This window comes from Centropristis striata, chromosome 10, assembly GCF_030273125.1.
Source record: "Centropristis striata isolate RG_2023a ecotype Rhode Island chromosome 10, C.striata_1.0, whole genome shotgun sequence".
In the NCBI taxonomy this organism is placed as follows: Eukaryota; Metazoa; Chordata; class Actinopteri; order Perciformes; family Serranidae; genus Centropristis; species Centropristis striata.
In genome coordinates this window covers 33,464,326-33,485,234 of record NC_081526.1, presented here as the reverse complement: position 1 = coordinate 33,485,234, position 20,909 = coordinate 33,464,326, and the positions used below count along the sequence as shown (strand labels likewise).

General features: G+C 36.3%; 1 protein-coding gene across 1 annotated transcript in view; it reads left to right on the top strand.

Moving 5' to 3' along the window:
- LOC131979329 (nck-associated protein 5-like) overlaps positions 1 to 20,909 on the top strand; it is a 112,973-nt gene that overhangs the window by 24,442 nt on the left and 67,622 nt on the right. Inside the window, exons 2-3 of the mRNA XM_059343275.1 lie at positions 3,089 to 3,224; positions 19,067 to 19,157. Coding sequence (XP_059199258.1) covers positions 3,196 to 3,224; positions 19,067 to 19,157 — 120 coding nt within the window. The 5' untranslated portion in view covers positions 3,089 to 3,195. The remainder of the gene's footprint in view (positions 1 to 3,088; positions 3,225 to 19,066; positions 19,158 to 20,909) is intronic.

The window sequence follows — 20,909 nt, the reverse complement described above, 5'->3', positions numbered from 1 at the left end:
TATTTTTAATCAATTTTGAGTTAGCATTGATACGCTATAGGCTACTCTTGTAGCTGTAACAAGCAGCAAGCTACCATGAGTTAGCCACTAGCATCAATTAGCCGCTAGCTTTCGCTAATGACCGAATTTTTCATTAGCATTCATTGAGCATATATAAGTATAGTCCCAAACATGCTCGGTCTTTGTACTTCATTACCCGACTTCCTCCTTTGCTATCATCATATTTACTATGACCACTAGAGGTCGCTGACTGATAATAAATGTAAAGATGAGTTGTAACAAAGTTAGCACAAACAATATATATGTCTGTTTTGGGGGAGAACTGTCTTTGCTTTACCCTCCATGACATGTCAGAATTTCTGCTCTGACAAAGTGTAAAGTCAGACTGATCTCCCCTCAAAAATGTCAATACATCAATGTTTTTACATGCAACAAAATACGGCTCATATTTATTTTAGCCTGTCCTCCGCTGCCATCTAACGGATGGAAAAAATCGAAAAAAAGAAAAGCTGGGTGAACTCAAAATTTCAAGGCAACAAACTTCGATAAAATTTTAAGTTGGACAATTAAAGTAAATATTTTAAGTTTTGTTTTTGAGTTTGCTCAACGCTGAATTTCTCTGGCACGATTGCAGCGCCGCTATGAAATGTCAGCTAATGTTGCGACCACAATTTTGAGTTTGCATTGATACGCTAATGGCTACTCTTGTAGTTGTAACAAGCAGCGCCGCTAGCATCAGTTAGCCGTTAGCATCAGTTAGCCGCTAGCTTTCGCTAATGACCGAATTTCTTTTAGGACACTCTGATCTTGCACAAGATCAACACATTTTTCAGAAACTTCAGATACTTACTGTTCATGACATCAATATCTCTCAAAGATGTGTTTTTATTTATAAGCTATATTCAGATCATGAAAACTTTCCAGAGGACTTGTTATAAATTTAATTCTCAGGTTCACTCTTATCCAATCTTTAGATGTTCACCCTCCAAGATTTCTTACATGCAGAGGTCAATTTATTGTTAAATTTAGGGGCGCCAAATTTTGGAATACCTGGCAAAGAACTCCATCTCTATAAAATGTTTCAAAAGATGTCTAAAAGCCCATTTTACTGCTGTTTTATTCTAATCCACGCACAAATCCACCATTATATCATGTTCATATTTTTGTTTTTATATTGTTATTTTTGTTATTGTCATTATAACTTGTTGCGGATGTTATGTTTGTTATTACTTTCTTATAACTATGAAATTTTAGATGGAGGCTTTAAATAAGCCCATCTGTTTGTTCTGCCTCTCCCTGCACTTTACAATATTTGTTATCTTTGTCATTTGATGTAATTCTAACTGTGCAAATAAATAAACCTAAACCTAATCACAGAAACTGTTGGTGCACAATGATCTCAACAAAAACAAGTAATCAAAAATTGAAGATGCTGTAATATGTGGAACTGAAACAAAGTGTTTAAATGTAATTGGAGGCTATTGTAAAGGCTCACAGCTTTGGTTCCTATACTGCAGCTCTGCATGGTGGAGGAGAACTGATTCACTGAGTCACAAACCTGTGGCTCGAGGCAAGTGCCAGAAAAAAAAACCCTCACACTGATTATTTCTGAAATAGACTGGGAACCATTATCATTTTGATTGGCACTTCTGCTGGCCTCTTCATATCCCTCCACTGACTGACACGAAATGAAAATTCCCATTAGGTTGATGCAAAGCAAGGATTTAACAAGCACTGAGTAATTCATGGAGATATTATATTAATGCAGGTGAGGGGCATTGAGTGCAGCTGACAGTTATTGAAACAAATACTCTGAGAAGAACTGCAGAAACATGCTTTTTTTATTTTGTGTCAAAGTTTTTTTTTATTAGCTGAATAATATTCAGACAAGTAAACACCCAAAGGAGTAGCCATGAGGTGATATGATGATTATAATATCAACACCTGAAACTTTAGCAGTGAGAGGGCATCTTTGAATTTGTTTAGATATACAGGTATTTCCAAAAAGACAGTTTACCCAAAGGCCTTGTTTAAATGTCATGATGAGGGAGTTTGTCTAACTCACAATCTGTCAGCTGAGGGGAAAACACACAACAACGCTGATTCGAAACTACAGTGTGTGAGGAGGAGAGAGGAGAGGAGAGGAGAGGAGAGGAGAGGAGAGGAGAGGAGAGGAGAGGAGAGGAGAGGAGGGATGGGCCTTTGGAAGAAACCAGCCAATTCGATTATCTATAACGTTAACAATCAATTAATCGATTAATCGCTGCATGCATATATGAGCAAAATAAAAGATATATATATAAAGTACTATGCAAAAGCCTGTTTTGATAATGGACGCTTTTATTTTGAAAGGATGAAAAGAGACTTCATCCTGCCAATCGTAAAACTATGTCAGTGAAATTAAACTGTAAAGATAATGCTAAGGAGTTCAATGTTTTATGTTTTAGCCCCCGAAGAAGCCTGTTTTGATAATGGACGCTTTTATTTTGAAAGGACGAAAAGAGACTTCATCCAGCCAATCGTAAAACTATCTCAGTAAGATTTTCCTGTAAAGACGTCAAGGAGTTCAATGTTTTATGTTTTAGCGCCTCAAGAGGCATGAGGTTAGTTTTCACAATAATCTTAATATTTAAATGTCTTTTGTGTTTAAATAAGTTTTGGATCAAATTGAACTCATGCTAGCAAGGTTTGATATAGTAATCTAGTTTTGCTCAAATTAATACTTGTATTTCTGTGTGTTTTATAATTGTTATTGCAACTTTCAGTTTGCAAACTGTAGCTTTATCAAACTTAATTGAGTCAGCTCATTGGCTTATTGACGTATGGCCACAGAACTGAACGCTTGGCGTGTAAAATTTAAATAAAAACAATACATAGATCGATTAAAAATTCCACGTGATCAATCAAATTCTGAACGGCCATTAATCGATCATCGATCAATTATTCCCATCCCTGAATGAGAGGCAGTACTGGTCCAGTTCTTTTATAGACGGGGGAAACAGATGTACTGTATCTTTGAAATCTTCAGTGGGATTATGATATGCAAGATTAACAACAAACTGCCTGTGTTTACTCCTCTCCCCTGCAGCTACGCCACCAACACTGATCCATAATAATAATCCCCAGCTGGAGAACAAACAACATCTGGGCGTGGAGCGAAGGGAGAGGGCCAAGTCTCAGCAGGGTGGGCGGCAGATGGTGACACTGCAGCAGCACTTCTCCAGGTAGCACCTTCACCACACCAACAACACACCACACTGGAATAAAGAGCTACTGCTGCTGCTCACAGTTTGGTACATTTGGTTGAGGCTGAAGAATTATATAGAATTGAGCCTACCAGGCCTCAAGAGCAAACTCTTTATCTTTGCTTTAGTTTAGCGCAGCAGTCGGCAACCTTTGCTAACAGAAGAGCCATAATCGGCCAAAATAAGAGAAAAACAGTCAGAATGGAGCTGCAAACCTTTTTTTTTTAACCTTAGAATGAAGATAAAACAGCCTACTAAAGGGACTGTATCCCAAATCGGACACATCTGCAATGCCGCACTTTCTGGTGTTTTCACGGCCATTTCAAATAATATCGCCACCACCAATGTATAATTAATTTATACATATTTAACAATCTACATGTGAACTTTAATTTATGTCCATGGAGACTTACATGTCTAATTACAATACGAAAGTAACTCTGATGAGAGAAAGCAGTAAGAACGATTGGGCGACACTCGGGTGAGGATCTTAAAAAGTACATCTGTATTTTTACTGTATTTTATTGTGAAGGACAGAAGTATGGTCCGGGTGTGTTGATAACGATGGTTGATATCGGTGATATTTATTTGTCTTACCCAGAAACATCCAATTCCCCCGAAAAACTCAGCAGCCCCCATTGTTTTATTGTTTTACAGCGAGGAGATCCAACTGTCCGATTTGGGAAACAGTTAGCACCCGGCTAATTCACCGGCGTTAGCGACCTTTTGCCGATTCTGGTAAACCCGAGGCTAACGTACACATTTAAAACAATATACAGTCTGAAAGATAAGACGTTAGACTTCAGTTTCATACCATTTAATTAATTGGAAGCATAACGTGATCATTTCTATTAGTAGTTAATGTGAAATTTTGATAGAATCTTAGACGAACAGTGTCCAATTTGTACCATTTCTCAAACAGATCTCTATGAAAGCGGTGTGGTAATATAGTGTAGGAGCCAATTTCAATATTGTACAACTTAGAAATAAGATGTTTTCATAGTTTATTGCTTATTTATTGAAATTTACGAGACAGTGTTGCCCTCGGCACAATCAAGCCATCACCCTGTGCTTTTTGTCTCTGAGGTACAATGTTTCATAAAGTTTCCCCTGTATCACAATAATGTATATGGTGGTAGATTAAAAGCCAGTGGCCACAACTCAATGACATCCAGTCGAGCAACAAACTTAATGCACAACACACATCCATCAAAGGCCACACACCAAATGTGATGAACTGCTGGGCTCCTGTGGTGACAGCCAACACTTTCATTAAGTTGAGAGCCCACTTCATGTAGAGATTGTCTTTGAAAGAAAAATCTGCTCAGTTTTATTGGAGTACTTGACGTTGAAAATTTGATATGAAGTGTCAACCTACTGCAGTGAGAGAATACCACTGTGTCTCCACTTATTGATCTCTCCCCCCAGCAGGCCATAAAGGGGAATAATAACCGAGCATTATGTCCAGCCAACTGTTAGGCTGCTGACAGCCCCGCATGATCCGACCTCACACCCATCTGCATATGCTCAGCGAGCTGTGAGATTAGGCCCCGTGATTTGTGGCTGTAAGTTAATTCACTGCTGCTTTACAGGAGATATTTGAGCTGGTGCCCGATATTTAGGAAGATTAGAAATTATGTTTGGTTTTCCTCTCCTTGCTAGTTAGCGCAAAGCGATCAGTATCAGTAGAGTAGAACCTGTTATAAAACTCTAAAAACTTCTTGTTGTCAGTAGGTGGCACTATGACTATTTGAGGTGTGGGAAAAAATTGATACAGCAGAGTATCATGATATTTTGTTTGGCGATATTATATCGATTCATGGCCGCCAAGTACACTGCAAAAAAGAAAAGTTGGGTGAACTCAAAATTTCAAGGCAACAAACTTAGATAAAATTTTAAGTTGGACAATTAAACTAAATATTTCTCTGGCACGATTGTAAAGCCACTATGAATGTCAGCTAATTCAGCCACATTTTTGAGTTAGCATTGATACGCTGATGGATACTCTTGTAGCTGTAACAAGCAGCGTCACTAGCATTATTTAGCCGCTAGCATCAGTTAGCCGCTTTCTCTAATGACCGAATTTCACAACAAAGATATAAGAGTTAGCAGAACTATTGTCCCTTGTTGTGAACCCCAACTTAAAGATAAGTTACAGTAACAACTGGCTTCCTTTGTTGTGCTAATTTACATTATTGCCCTAAATGTCTATAATTTATATTTCCAAGTTTTACCAACTTTAATCACTGTTTTAGGCCAAAAAATACAAGTTGGCTTTTTTTGCAGTGTATCCATATTTAGTGTTACGAACGTCATCAATATTTTCCCCATAATGGGCTCACTTTGATAGATATAGAGGAGATACTGGTATCATATGATAGAAGATCTAAGGAATCTATAGGCACCATGCGTGTCAGGATATCTTGTCAGGAAGTTGTTGAAATAACGCTGCAAATTTCGGCATTTTTTATGTTTCGTTCAAAAAAAATTGAGAGCAGTGAAGCTTGTTGTTTGTGAAAGTTTGATAAAATGCTGCAGTTATTGTCGTCCATACATGTTTGATATCAGTTCAGTTCAGTTTGACTGAATACTTTGTTGGTCAGTCTGTGGGTTTGACTCTCATTGTCTACCAGTGGTGGAATGTAACTAAGTACATTTACTCACGTACTGTACTTGAGTACAACTTTGAGGTATGTGTACTTATCTATCTATCTATCTATCTATCTATCTATCTATCTATCTATCTATCTATCTATCTATTTAAATTTTATGTAACTTTATACTGCAAATATTGCACTTTTTAGTCCACTACATTTATCTGACAGCTTTAATTATTTTTTAGGTCGAGATTTAACATAAAGACATGATGTATTTAAATTCATGAGATATTTATTAAATTAAACCACATAACAGTATATTTAGTGGTTATAATGAGCTCTGGGTTGAGAAAATAAACCACTGCTTACATAAAAATAAATAATCTTGCAGAAAGCGGGAACTGGAGAAGTGAAGCAGAAAGCAACACTCTCTTACAGACACACACACACACACACACACACTGCCGGTAGACTGTGAGCAGCCAGAGTCAGAACATGCTGCAGAAAAACGTTGCAGAAGCAGAATTGAGCATTTTAGTCTCAAAGTAGAGATAGACTAGTCTGGCTATGTAAACATCAGTTTCTGTCGTTCTACATACGTCATCTGGTATAACTGATACGATTGGCTAAGAGCTACCTACAGACGCTTTTGATAGACATTCGTAGCGCACAATAAACGGCTCTGGAGGATCGTAAACCACACCTCCTCTACGGAGAAATGAATAGCTGGTTGCCAGACTAGATCTCATTTGTGATTAGTCTGGCGTTAGCCAGGCTAGGGCAATTCTGTATAACAAGTACTTTTACTTTTGATACTTTAAGTACATTTTGATGCTGATACTTTTGTACTTTTACCTCAGAAAGTTTTGAATGCAGGACTACACTTACTTGTAGTGGAGTAATTTCACAGTATGGTATTAGTACTTTTACTTAAGTAAAGGATCTGAATACTTCTTCCACCGCTGATCATCATTCAAGGTATCAACTAACTTTGCAATTTGAAACAAATCTGATAAACCTTCTAGAAGGAGTTGGAAATGTTTGCATAAAATACATGAAAAATGCACAAATTTAAAAATGGCTGTTTCACAACTAAGGCCACACACACACACACACACGGGTCAGCTGGGACCCTGGCACTCTCATGCTTGGGCCTTAAATTAACTAACTTGCATGTTTTGTTTAAGTCACTGCATCTCTTATTCTATATTCTATATAAATCTATTTAATCTTGTTACATGCGGTGTCTCATCCGAAGCAGCCCATTTTAAGTGAATCCTGCCTGTGAGTGTTTTGATGATCTGCCTTTAAACACTTGGCCTCCACGGACCTTTAAGTGCTGCCAGAGAAGCTCCGGAGGGAACTTTGTGTCTCATATTTTATTTACTGAACAACTTTATCACTAAAATCTTGAAATTGACTTCCAACTCCAACTTTTTAGATATTTTCCACTTGAAAACATCTGAGTAGTTTCAATTTGATGCTGCATAAATCAATCAGAGCTTTTTACATTTACAGCAAACACCAAATAATCATTTGGGATGCTGCTTGGTTTTGGTCTTAATTTCTGTTTCATTTCTCTTATATGAGTTTAAAAGACACAGTTGAGGGTTTTTTTCTGACTGAAGACTGTTGAATTATAATTGAAATACAAAATTGATCATTTCGTTTTTAAGTAGTATCAGCTTTACTAGGACTTAGACACTCCCTAGACACATGCATTGTTATTGTTTATTATTATAAACGGGTGATTCAGGGATGGGATGTATCAAGAAATTGTTAGTTATCCATCTTTGCTTTGTACCATTACATCAGTTATTGCCAGCTAGAATTAACAGTATTTGTCATAATACATAAGTTAGTATGATGGATCACATCATATGCACTCAGAGAGTATTTTGCTTGTGGTTTTAGTGGTTTTCAGCGCAAAAACATCCTTCACATAGGAACCAGTCCTTTTTGATTGATTGATTGATTGATTGATTGTCTTTATTTCGAACATGCAAGCAAGTAAAAAAACAACAACAAAAAAACAAGTTTGAATATTAATAGATGAATAAATAAAAAACAAAACAAAAAAAGCAAAAAAATTTTTTTGAAAACAGACACTTTCTGCAAGCTCGAAAGGGAGTAGGAAGAAGTAAAAAAAACATATCGAGTCCTACCCCTTAACAGGTCTCTATATCTATATACATATATATATGAATAATCAATATAGTCACATACAAATATGATAAACAATTATATATATATATATATATATATATATATATATATATATATACTATAAACAATTTATATTACATTGTAAATACCTATACATGTATATTGTAAATTACTATATAAATATAAATATTAGGCTGTTGTAGGCAACCAAGAAGGTCATGGAAGATCTCAGTTTTTTATCTTAAACTACAATCCATTCACACATCTGCAGTAGGAAGTGGCTGCAGTGGGATCCAAACCAAATGGTCATGCAAAGATTACATTATGGAGGCCTTGTCTGTGAGGATTCCCTACTCCTAAATGCATCAGTGTGCTGCAAATAAACCGGGAGGAAAACCCAGAGGAGAAGAGCAGCGAGGTGCTTCTTGTGTTTGGCAGTGGTTCAGTTTTTATGGAAGTGGGGAAAGGGGTCATGTTACAGCAGCAGTGGAGGGGAAAGTAGGCCGGTCATTCAGACATTGTTGTGCATGATCAGCTAATGGTCCTGCTCTGAAAAGTGCAGCCTGAGGCTAAATGTCACAGAGCAACAGAAAGCCCTGCAGGAAGAAGCACAGGGTCATTTCCATCCAAAGTCATATTCATAATGTAAAAACATGCATGAGTGCACGTGTGTGTCTGCATATGTATAGAAGATCCAGCATGTAAACGCTGTATGTTGAGGACAATAGGAGGTTTGTGAGAAAGTGTTAGATTGGTCTCCTTTATTTCAAGGACAAGCAGGAATGGAATGGACCAACATAGTGCAAAATCAAGCATTTATGATTTAAAGATTCGATACAATATAAAGGTCAATAAAATAAATATTTTACAATTCCAGAAAGTTTTATATTATATAGTTTATTATAAAGGAGTTGAACCACAAGCTAACTAACTTGTAGGTTTGCAAGTAAGAGTTCCTGATAATTCACACAGCCAGTATAGATGAGTATAGAGTATAGTTATATTTATAGTAATTAATCATTTACGGTAACTAAATCTTGAATTTAAGAAAAAATATTGTCAGCATAATCAGCACCATATGACGACGACATATCAGGGCCAAGTATGAAAAAAATATATATATATATATTATTATATATTATATGTATATATATATATATATACATGGATTCCTTTTTTCCTGTAGATTTGCATCTTTAATCTCATCAACCTGCTACTTTTTTCTTATAGATTTGCCACTTTTCACCTCATAAATCTGCTTATTTTTTCTTGTAGATTTGCCACTTTTTTTCTCTAAATATTTCCCACCTCCCCGGGTCAGTATTTTTTCTTTTTCATTCTTGGCCCTAATAAACCATCATATCATATACACGGTTGTCCATAAAGTTGGAATAATCTTGTTTTCAGACACAATCCTCTGTTAATTGTGGTCTCATTCTCAATGCATTAAAATTGCATCGCTCATTTCATTAAAAGCATTATGAACTATAATTAACCTTAAAACAGCACACATAGTGATAAGTCTAGGTCAAATTGATTGTTATAAGCAGACTATTTCTACTATTACTCATACAGATTACCATGTAATTAATATTTAAATATTCGTATAGGAATGATTCTGGGTTCAAGATTTTTGATCCAGCAGCTGATCACTATAACCTGTTTCCGCTGTATTTGTATCAGACAAGATCAACTAGAGTTAATCTTCAATGTCCTTGGAGTGAACTCTGAACTTGGCATAAGCGCCTTTTAATATGATGCAATAAACTACAGCAATAACTTCATTTGGAAATGCTGCTCTCATGTCAGGCATATTAACACTTTCAACATTCAAAATTAATTAACTACCTCTGCTCAAGAGGTCATGTTTTCAGTTTGATTTGTTGGTTTGTGCCTGTATGCAGTGGCGGTTCTAGACCAATTTTACTGTGGGGGCCAAGGAGGGGCCAGTGTTTTATCAGAGGGGCATATTTAAAAACTGCAAAGATGATATTTAAGCATTCAAAACCTTTATTTTACCTTATTAAAAAATCTCATTTAAGTATATTTGGAAGATACAAATACATTGATTGAAACAATGAGACTTACCAACAAGAACAGTTATTTTTGTACGACAATATTTCTCATCTTTGTGCACAATTAGTGCAGTACAGTGAGAATGATCTTTTTTCAATATACACAAGCTCTTATTGCTTTTATTTAACTACACAATGTACACATTTTGGGTTCCTTTTGTGTACAATACAATATTGTTTGAAGAAAAAATAGGTAAGAATTGTTCCGTCATACATCGTTTTAAATTGATCATTTCATTATTATTTTGACACAGGGGCCACAGCAGGGGCCAAGGGCTTCTTCACAGGGGCAGTGGCCCCTGTAGGCCCCTGTGTAGAACCGCCAGTCAGCAGAAAAAACTAGTTTCCCATCTCAAAGAAGCAGATTTACATCAAAATATGTGTTTATTTGTCACACGGAGTCCAACTCAGCCTGTGAAAGCAGTTTTTAATCTGTCTCCTGTGAGTTTTACAATGTGACCAACACCACAAAGCAACACGCCAAATCCTGTTTTCCACTAAGAACAAAACAAAAATCCTGTGTTCACTGAGCACTGCTGCTGAAACAAGGGTGAACTCAGGGGGACAATCAGACCGCAGACATCTCTGCTGCCAGACTGCAGTCATGGGACCAGGATGGCGAAGAGAGTTCGAGGCCTTGTTAGGTTCCAGCCAGACAGGGTGGGAGCTTGTTTTTCCTTCTTTCTGAGAGCACTGGGCTGCACATTATTTCCCACATGGTCCACAGGGAGAGCAGGAGACCCACTTTCCCTTCAGTGCCCAATCACAAACACAGAGCAGCGACTAACTGTGAGCTGAGGAGGCTGAGGACCCGTGTGGTTAGCCTCATTTTAAATGACCAGCACCGGTGAGAGTCAGTAGGGAAGCAGCATGGGGTGAGTGATGACTGAGTGTGGAAAAAAGTGGAAGCAATGCATGAAATATTGCTGAGAATAACATGAATTTTGATAGGAGTCAGGTGGATTTGTGCGACTTCATGAGGAGCAAGTGTGATGAGCCAAATCTTTGTAGAGGACCTGCTCCGTCCGGGTCCCGTTGCACTGCGACAGTTGCACTTCGTGATGTTGAGGCTCGGATGATGTGAAGCAAAAACCAAAAGATGCAGAAAAGGATTTGTGGACTATTATATTCATTCATACAGGAAGATGTTTTAACTCACACACTTTTATTAGTGCAGTAGATTTGATCTCCTCACTGTGTGGAGTATATTTTTGTGGAGGTGTAACTTGGGTGGTAAGAAGATGCATTGGTTTACTCCTCCAGATGAAAGATGAAACTTCAGTGAGTACTGCTGGTGAGACGAGGTGCCATTATTCATTTTAGTCTGACAGGAGGGACGAGATGATGACGAGCATTTAAAGGGATAAAAAGGCCAAAAATGTTTAAACATTTGGTAGTTTTGAGCAGGGTGGAAGTTTTTTTAAGTAGAAAAAATATTAATCTGTACAAGTTTTTATATCATCTTTTTGGAAGTGGACATTTTTTGGCTTGAATGGCCTTATATGGTAGTACACTTTAAATCTGACGCTACACAAAAACTAAAAATGCAAAAATGCAAAATCAATGTTGTTCTTAATCTTTGACATATTCAAGGCTATGATAAAACCAATGCCCAAGACAAAAAAAATCTACATTCTTGTGTTGTTGTTTTTTCATAAAAACAACAGTGACATTGTGAAATCAAACTGGCATTTAAAGGGTTAAAATGCCAAAACTGTTTAAATATTTGGTAGTTTTGAGCAGGGCTGAGGTTGTTTAAGAGGTTTATGCAGAAAAAGGTCGAAAAAAAATATTAATCTGTTAAGTTTTTATAGCGTTTTTTTGGAAGTGGACATTTTTGTCCTTAATGGCCTTAAAGGGTAGTAAATTAAAGTAATCCCAGAGGGTTAAAAATGTAAACATGGATTGCAGCAGTTGTATATGAGGTCGGGTAGACTCGGAGTAACTCCATCTCTTCCTTAATCTGATACCATCAGACCTCTTAACAATGCACTTTCTGCAGACCTACCTCTTAATTTAAATTTGAAACTTTTATCACATAATGACAAAATCAAATCTTACATGAAATATGATTAAAAAGGCAAAAAATGACAAAATGATGGTTTTGGCTCAACTAGACTGACTGAAATATTCAATATAATCTGATGACTAAAATAGTGATTTCTGACTAGAATCGCCAGACTTTTAATTAAAACTTCTCTTAAAACAGTATGGGGTTGATTAAACATGTTTACACTGGAGCCCCAACCTACACTGATAATAAGCCGGAAGATCATGGAAGTCCTGAGTTGCCCCAGTTTCAGCCTCTGTGTGGCTCCTGTCCATCTTTTGTGGAAAAGAGTGGGTCAGCCAATATTTCCTCACAGTTGAGAAAGGACCACAGCATTTACAAGAACTGTCAAAATATGATGGCTAAATAAAACCCACAAGAAGCCTTATTCTCCTTCACAATCATTTCCTATGGTTACACATCATTTTAAGATCAGCGATTAAGATCAGTGATGATGGAATAGTGCATTAGAATGTGTGAGAGGAAACCAAATTTGGGCTTTTACGGCAACACATCAAAGGACAGAAGAAGAGATATTCACAGTGATAACAGAGATAACAGGTGTTATGAAGGCTATTTTGCACAGATATTTTTTCTTAATTTTGTTTTGTTTGTTTGAGAAGTCTGCACAATTGTTCATACCTGTGTTCTTTAGATGGTGCTCCATTTCAAAGTTAAGAGCATCTGCAAACGCCCAGCATGAGACTGCAGGGCTGTGTGCACTCTGTCAGTCGTTCTGAAGTGAAGGTTCTTCTGCATTCATATTTAGTAGTGGATAAAAAATAATAGAGATAAAGAAAAAGACTAACAGGGTTTCACACACTGCAAAAAAAAGAAAAGTTGGGTGAACTCAAAATTTCAAGGCAACAAACTTCGATAAAATTTTAAGTTGGACAATTAAACTAAATATTTTAAGTTTTGTTTTTGAGTTTGCTCAACTCTGAATTTCTCTGGCACGATTGTAACGCCGCTATGAATGTCAGCTAATTCAGCTACATTTTTGAGTTAGCATTGCTACGCTAATGGCTACTCTTGTAGCTGTAACAAGCAGCGCCGCCAGCATCAGTTAGCCGCTAGCATCAGTTAGCCGCTAGCTTTCGCTAATGACCAAATTTCACAACAAAGAAATACGAGTTAGTAGAACTATTGTCCCTTGTTGTGAACCCCAACTTAAAGATATAAGTAACAACAACTCACAAACTTGTTTTTGAGCAGACAACTGGCTTCCTTTGTTGTGCTAACTTACATTATTGCCCTAAATGTCAGTAATTTATATTTCCAAGTTTTACCAAATTAAATCACTGTTTTAGGCCAAAAAATACAAGTTGGCTTTTTTGCAGTGTTGTTCTGTCTGCTGTAACACTGCAGTACAAATAGGGAGGAAAAAGAGGAGAAGGAAGGAATGATATCCTTCCTTCTCCTCTTTTTCCTCCCTATTTGTCTGTCTGTCCTCAGCCCCGTACGATCCAATGACGACAATAATATTAAGAATAAACAAACAGATAAATAGCAAGAACAATAACTAATTATTGGATGTCATGGCTCTCAATTAACATAATTGATGTGAAGTCAAGTGTGTGTAGCGTCTTTAATTTAAATACCCGAATGCATTGTAAAATAATGACAATAATTGTTAGAAATATGCTAAATGATAAAAAGTAATTAAAACACTATAATATTATATAGCTGTGTGATAACCAGTAAGAAGTTGTTTGGGTGTCAGCACTTATACTTTTCCTAAGAACATATGCTAAATGAGAAATTGAGAATTGTTGAAGTCAGAATCTTTATTTAAAAAAACTGCTTCTTTAATAAGAATTTTACAATGTTTTGCCTAAGAATGTTTTTTCGAATTAAACTTTGGGTGATTATATGTACAGGGCAGAATTGTTTTTTTTTAAGTTGCTATGTCAAATTTTAGCCTTTTCACACATCCAGAGAAAGTGGGAAACATAGTAATTCATGTGGAGTCCTGTTTCTGGCTGCCAGGGTAGTGTAAATCCATGACTCACTCTATTGTAGCTTCATAACTGCTAAATGCTCCAGCTGTGTCTGCAGTTTGGAGCTGAGCAGGTAGTGTACAGTGGTTTTCTATCCAGGTGAAAGCAGCTGCCTGCTGCGTCCAAAATGATGCTGTGAGGGCAGTGAGAGTGAACCAGTGAACCATCTGCTAAAGTTTGTAAACAAACAAACAAGAAATAAAAAAAAAAACAGGCTGAAATGTGCTCAGTTCAGCACTGTCACTTATAAATTATTGTTAAATGAGTTTTGACATTATAGCTTGAGATGTTTTGGAGCTGTTCTGTCACTGCAGAATTACTTGTTGCTTTTTATTGACATTTTGTTTTTTATTGGGTGACAGATTTTTTTTTTTTATTGCACAGAATAAAACATACATTTTTTTTCTGTAATTTTTCAAGCCTTATCATATGCAGTGGTGGGAAAAGAATCCAGATCTCTTACTTCAGTAAAAGTACTAACACCACACTGTGAAATGACTCCACTACAAGTAAAAGTCCTGCATTCAAAACTTAGTGAAGTAAAAGTACAAAAGTATCAGCATCAAAATGTAAATGTACTCGTTATGCATATGTTCCAAATATAATATTAGTTAATTTTTATTGAGCTCATTTAAACTTCTTAATATACTTTTATGAGGTTTAATAAAATAAAAATGTCTACTCACTTTAAAATGATAATGTTTTAATGTTTAATGTTATGTAGTGGAGTAAAAGTACAATATTTGCCTCGAAACGTGGTGGAGTAGAAGTACAATGAGTACTATAATACTCAGGGTAAAGTACCAGTACCTCATAAATGCACTTAAGTAAAGTACTTGGTAACGCTTTATAATAAGGTCCTTAATAACCATTAATTAACAAGTAATAAGGCATTGTTCTCGTTTTAGATCCGGTAGTTGCAAAAACCATAGTTAACTTATAGTTAACTTATAATAGATGAGCAATAAAGTATATTTTAATATCAATAAGCAAACAAAATAAGATTAATAAAGGCATGGCAAAGACATAATGGGTGGGTCATGGGTGTTTGTAATGCCATTATTAACACTTATATAAGCTTCTAAACACACAATAATGTTAATAAGCATCTTTTAAGGACTTACAAGGGCCTTATTACTTGTTAATTAATGGTTAATTAATGGTCGTTACCAAGTACTTGAGTAAATGTACTTAGTTACATTCCACCACTGATCACATTTCATTATGCAAACATTAACAACTGCTGCAGTGATGAAATCCTTCCTTGAGACTCAATTTGTTAAATGAGAGTTTGCAAAGTGAGTTTGCATCTCTCTTGACTTTAAACTCACCCGCTGATTTCATGTCGGCGGGTTTGTTTCAGGTCAGCGGTGGTGACTCGGGGCAGGAATGCCAATGCTGTGCTCACAGTCAGCAGCTTGTGCTAATGGCTGTGCCACATGCATCAAACAGAGGGGAAAGCTGCTCTGGAAGTGACAGGGCAAAATGTCACTGCGTACTACATTATGGAGAACATGGTCAGTGTCTATCAAGCATACACAGCTCCGAGGGAAAACAATTACAAAATCACAAAGCAAGATTTCACTGATACAGTGGAAGCCTTTTGAACAAATGTCAGCTGCAGCACTATGGCTGCTTTGAAGCCTTATTAATTATATGTTGAAGGACAATGTGAATTTGCAGCTCTGTGTATTAAAACTATAAGAAAGATGAGTTTAAAAAGACACATGATTTCAGGAAAATGTGTACATTTAACTTATGTCCAATAACACCCAAATAAAACATTATAACTGCACAGCTATGTTTTTTTCAATTAACAATAGACAAGTTAACAATGGGTAATGTGAAAGTTGCCGTGGTGGAATGTAACTAAGTACATTTACTCAAGTACTATACTTAAGTGTAGTTTTATGGTACTTGTACTTCACTTGAGTATTTCCATTTTTATGTAACTTTATACTTCTACTCCAACACATTTTGAGGCAAATATTGTACTTTTTACTCCACTACATTTAGCCGACAGCTTAAGTTACTTTTCAGGTCGAGATTTAACATAAAAAGCATGATAAATTATTAACATTTTTAAATTAAATCTCATAACAATATATAGTGGTTAAAATTAGCCCTGGCTTGAGAAAGTTCAAAAACTGCTTATATAAATGCATCACCAATAAAGTATTTGTAATATATAAAACAATCTGAGTGGGTCCATTGTGCATAACAAGTACTTTTACTTTTAATACTTTCAGTACATTTTGATGATGAAACTTTTGTACTTTTACCTTAGTCGGTTTTGAATGCAGGACTTGTTTACTTGTAGTGGAGTAATTTCACAGTGTGGTATTAGTACTTTTACTTAAATAAGAGATCTGAATACTTCTTCTACCACTGATCATCATTCAAGGTATCAACTAACTTTGCAATTTGAAACAAATCTTATAAACCTTCTAGGAGGAGTTGGAAATGTTTGCATAAAATACATGAAAAAGTACACAAATATAAAAATGGCTGTTTCACAACTAACCCCACACACACACACACACACACACACACACACACACACACACATGGGTCAGCTGGGACACTGGCACTTTCATGCTTGGGCCTTAAATGAACTAACTTGCATGTTTTGTTTAAGTCACTACATCTCTCAGTGTGGTATTAGTACTTTTACTTTAGTAAGGGATCTGAATACTCTTTCCACCACTGGAAAGTTGTCACTTTTAGTGAAAACCCCACAGAGAATGATAGCTGCAGTCTGCAGTTCCCCTCAGTTTTATACTGTTGGAGCCTCTTTTTAAAGGAGCAGTGTGCAGGATTTAGGGAGATCTACAGAAACGATGTTTTCATTAGGTGTGAATGAAAGCGTGAAGGGTTGTACTGCAAAAAAGCCAACTTGTATTTTTTGGCCTAAAACAGTGATTTAAGTTGGTAAAACTTGGAAATATAAATTGTTGACATTTAGGGCAAGAATGTAAGTTAGCACAACAAAGCAAGCCAGTTGTATGCTCAAAAAAAGTTGGTGAGTTGTTGTTACTTATATCTTTAAGTTGGGGTTCAAAACAAGGGACAATAGTTCTGCTAACTCTTATTTCTTTGTTGTGAAATGCGGGAAAGCAGTGAAATTTGGTCATTAGCGAAAGCTAGCGGCTAACTGATGCTAACGGCTAACTGATGCTAGCAGCTAACTGATGCTATCGGCGTTAGTTTAATTGTCCAACTTAAAATTTTATCGAAGTTTGTTGCCTTGAAATTTTGAGTCCACCCAACTTTTCTTTTTTTGCAGTGTGTCTGTCTTTATGTGCCAGCCCTGTGATAGTCTAGAGACCTGTCCAATGTCATCTGGGACCGGCTCCAGCCATCCATGACCCAAGCTTTGATAAGCGGTTAAGGATAATGAATGGATGGACATCATGCTGTATTTAAGACTAGTAACTGATCCCACAGTGGACACCGTATGGCGATTTTATCCCTAATCGGACACATCTGCAATGCTGCACGGTCATTTCGAATAAGATAGCCACCACCAGTGTTGGTATAATTGATTTATACATATTTAACAATCTCTGTGCCTTTGCATCCAATTAGCAACTTCATTACTGGACTCACTGAGCTGGAAAAATTACATTGTACTGCAGACATTGTTCATTTCACCATTCATTGTACCTCTTATCATAAGCTATTAAATGAAGGCAAATTTGGTCAGTGATCCAGACGTACACAAAGGTGTATCCCTAGGAGGGAGGGGAGGCAGCAGGCAGGGGCTACAAGGTGTTGTAGTGGTTAGCAAGAGTTAGCCAGTTCGACTCCGGCCTGCAGCTCTGATGAGTTAGAGTTTGCATGTTCTCCCTGTGTCAGCGTGGGTTCTTTCCAGGTACTCCAGCTTCCTCACACAGTCCCAAAACATACAGCTTAGGTTTAATTGGTGACTCTAAATTTCCCGTAGGTGTGAATGAGAGCGTGATTGTCTGTCTCTATGTGTCAGCCCTGTGATAGTCTGGAGACCTGTCCAGGGTGAACCCCGCCTCTCGTCCAGTGTCAGCTGGGATCGGCTCCAGCCCCCCGCGACCCAAGTCCGGACAAGTGGTTAACCCTTTATCAGGAAAATAATTATATTTGGTAACTTCAGGTAATATTTCGAGAAAAAAAGTTGCAAATTTACTGGATTAAAGTGGCAAATGTACAAGACAAAAAGTCACAGATTTAAGAGATTTAAAGTGGCAAATCTGTGGGAAAAAAGTCGCAGATTTAAGAGAAAAAGTGGGAAAAAAAGCAATTTTTTCTCCCAGATTCACCACTTTAACCCTTAATAGGGCACTCATTGAAATACTTGCAAATTCCAAATTTCAACCCTGGAGAATATTGGAGGATATTACATACAGCCAGAATGTGTAAAAAAAAAACATACGAAAATAATATTTTGAGAAAAAAGTTTACGAGATTAAAGTGGCAAATCTACGAGAATATAATGCGCGGATTTACGTGATTTAAAGTGGTGAATCTGGGAGGTAAAAATTTGCTTTTTTCCCACTTTTTTCACGTAAATCTACGACTTTTTTTGCGCAGATTTGCCACGTTAAATCTCTTAAATCTGCAACTTTTTTTCTTGTAAATTTGCCACTTTAATCTAGTAAATTTGCAACTTTTTTCTCGAAATATTACCTAAAGTTACCAAATATAGCTCTTTGCCTGATAAAGGGTTAAGGATAATGACTGAATTACGATCAGCTCACAATTTATTATACATTACTATATATGCCCGGTATGGTCAGCAATGATTAAATGATTGGTTGAACCTTTACATTGTTTTTTAAAAGTTAACCCACAACTTAATCATGCCCATTATGTTTCATTCAATGTCTTTGATTCTCCAGCACTTCCTGCTGTCCAGTTTGCTCCTCTGACCTCTTGCTTGTTCTCTTGTTAAACGCAGCATGGAGGAGACGGTGCGAACGCTTCTACAGAACCAGGACTCTCTGGAGGGGCCCAAGGTGGACCCCCTGGACCTTATGAAAGCATACAAGGTACAAGAGAGACCTCCAGACACCACTACACATGTTTAAATCCTTTGGTTTACTTGATGTTTATGATGTTCTCGCTCTAACTATTTCATTAGAATCAAATGAAATCTTGTTTGAAAATTGAAAAACGTGACACGAATAGGCAGAAAGGTTTCATGGTGATAGTCTGAGCATGATTTCTTTCTCTATTACAGACCTGTAATAGGAAAATATGTGAACAATTGATTTTTTTTTTCACTTTTCATCTTCCATATACAGATATAATGTTTAAGAAAACCCTAGGGATGATTTGCCATTAGACATGCTATTGATCTCAGTCTGCTCTGTCAAGATGATGATGTAGTGGCAGGATTATTATTTTTCCTTTGCAGGTTGTAATGTGTATCCAAGAAATTAGGAAAGAGGGATTCTCTGGGGATATAAAAAAAACAACCGGGAGTGATGCATTTTAAAAAGTAGCTGTTAATAATCAGTATTCAGCTATGAAAATGTATAAGGTAGGGAATATTTTGGATTTAATTGACGACTTTTAACAACATTTTTGGAATATGTATGGTACTTCCATAGGTAGTATAGTTATGTACATGAAGTAGTTTCTCACAGAAGTCAAAGTCAAATTTTCTTCTACACTGTAAAACATAATCTGTTTAATTTACGGAAAAATACTGGCAGCTGTGGTTGCCAGAATTTCACCGTAAAAAATACAGTGAGTTTATTGTCTATTCTAAATTTAAATGTAAATATCAGCAAAAACTAATTTAGACTGAATAATTATTATTATTTTTAGGGTAATTGTGTCATTTATTCACACATCATGGTGTTTCTCCATAAATTTCTGTGAAAATGTTATATTTTTACAGCACAACTGTGTGTTTCTTCCAGTTTATGACAGAAAAAGTGAAAGGTTTGTGCTATTCTTTGATTTACGGTAATTAATGGTGTCTAATACGGTGATGTACAATTTTTAATTTTACGCCCCATTTCTGATGTATTTGACAGTGTTTTATTTCTACAAACATTTTTTACTGTGTATAGCGCATTTACAGACGGCTGAGCCGCACCAAAGTGCTTCACATAAGAGTGCATGAAGTGCAATAAAATACAGAATTGACAAGGTGAAAGAAGTGAACTTACAAATTACATAATTAACTAACATACAAATTACATTTTTAAAAGCTTAGCTTTCTGCCCCTGCGACCAGGCCCTGAATTAGCAGATGAAAATGGATGGATGGATGGATGGTTGGACAAATTACACAGTGACCTAAACTAATCTAAATACTTGTACTTCACCTTAGCATTTCCATTTCATGTAATTTTATACTTCTACTCAACTACATTTAAAGGCGAATATTGTAGTTTTTACTCCATTACATTTAGCTGACAGCTTTAGTTACTTTTCAGGTCGAGATTTAACATAAAAACATGATACATTTAAAGTGATTAGACTTTTTTATTTGATTAAATCTTATAACTGTGGATTAATTAGTTAAATGAGTCTTATCTTTACAAAATGTAAACACTGCTTTCATAAAAGCATCAATACAAATAATGTAATTATATATTTGGAATATATACAATAATATGAGTGTGGCTGTTCTGCAAAACGAGTACTTATACTTTTGATACTTTAAGAACATTTTGATGCTGATACTTTTGTACTTTTACTTCAGTAAGTTTTGAATGCAGGACTTTTACTTGTAGTGGAGTCATTTTACAGTGTGGTATTAGTATTTTTACTTAAGTAAAGGATCTG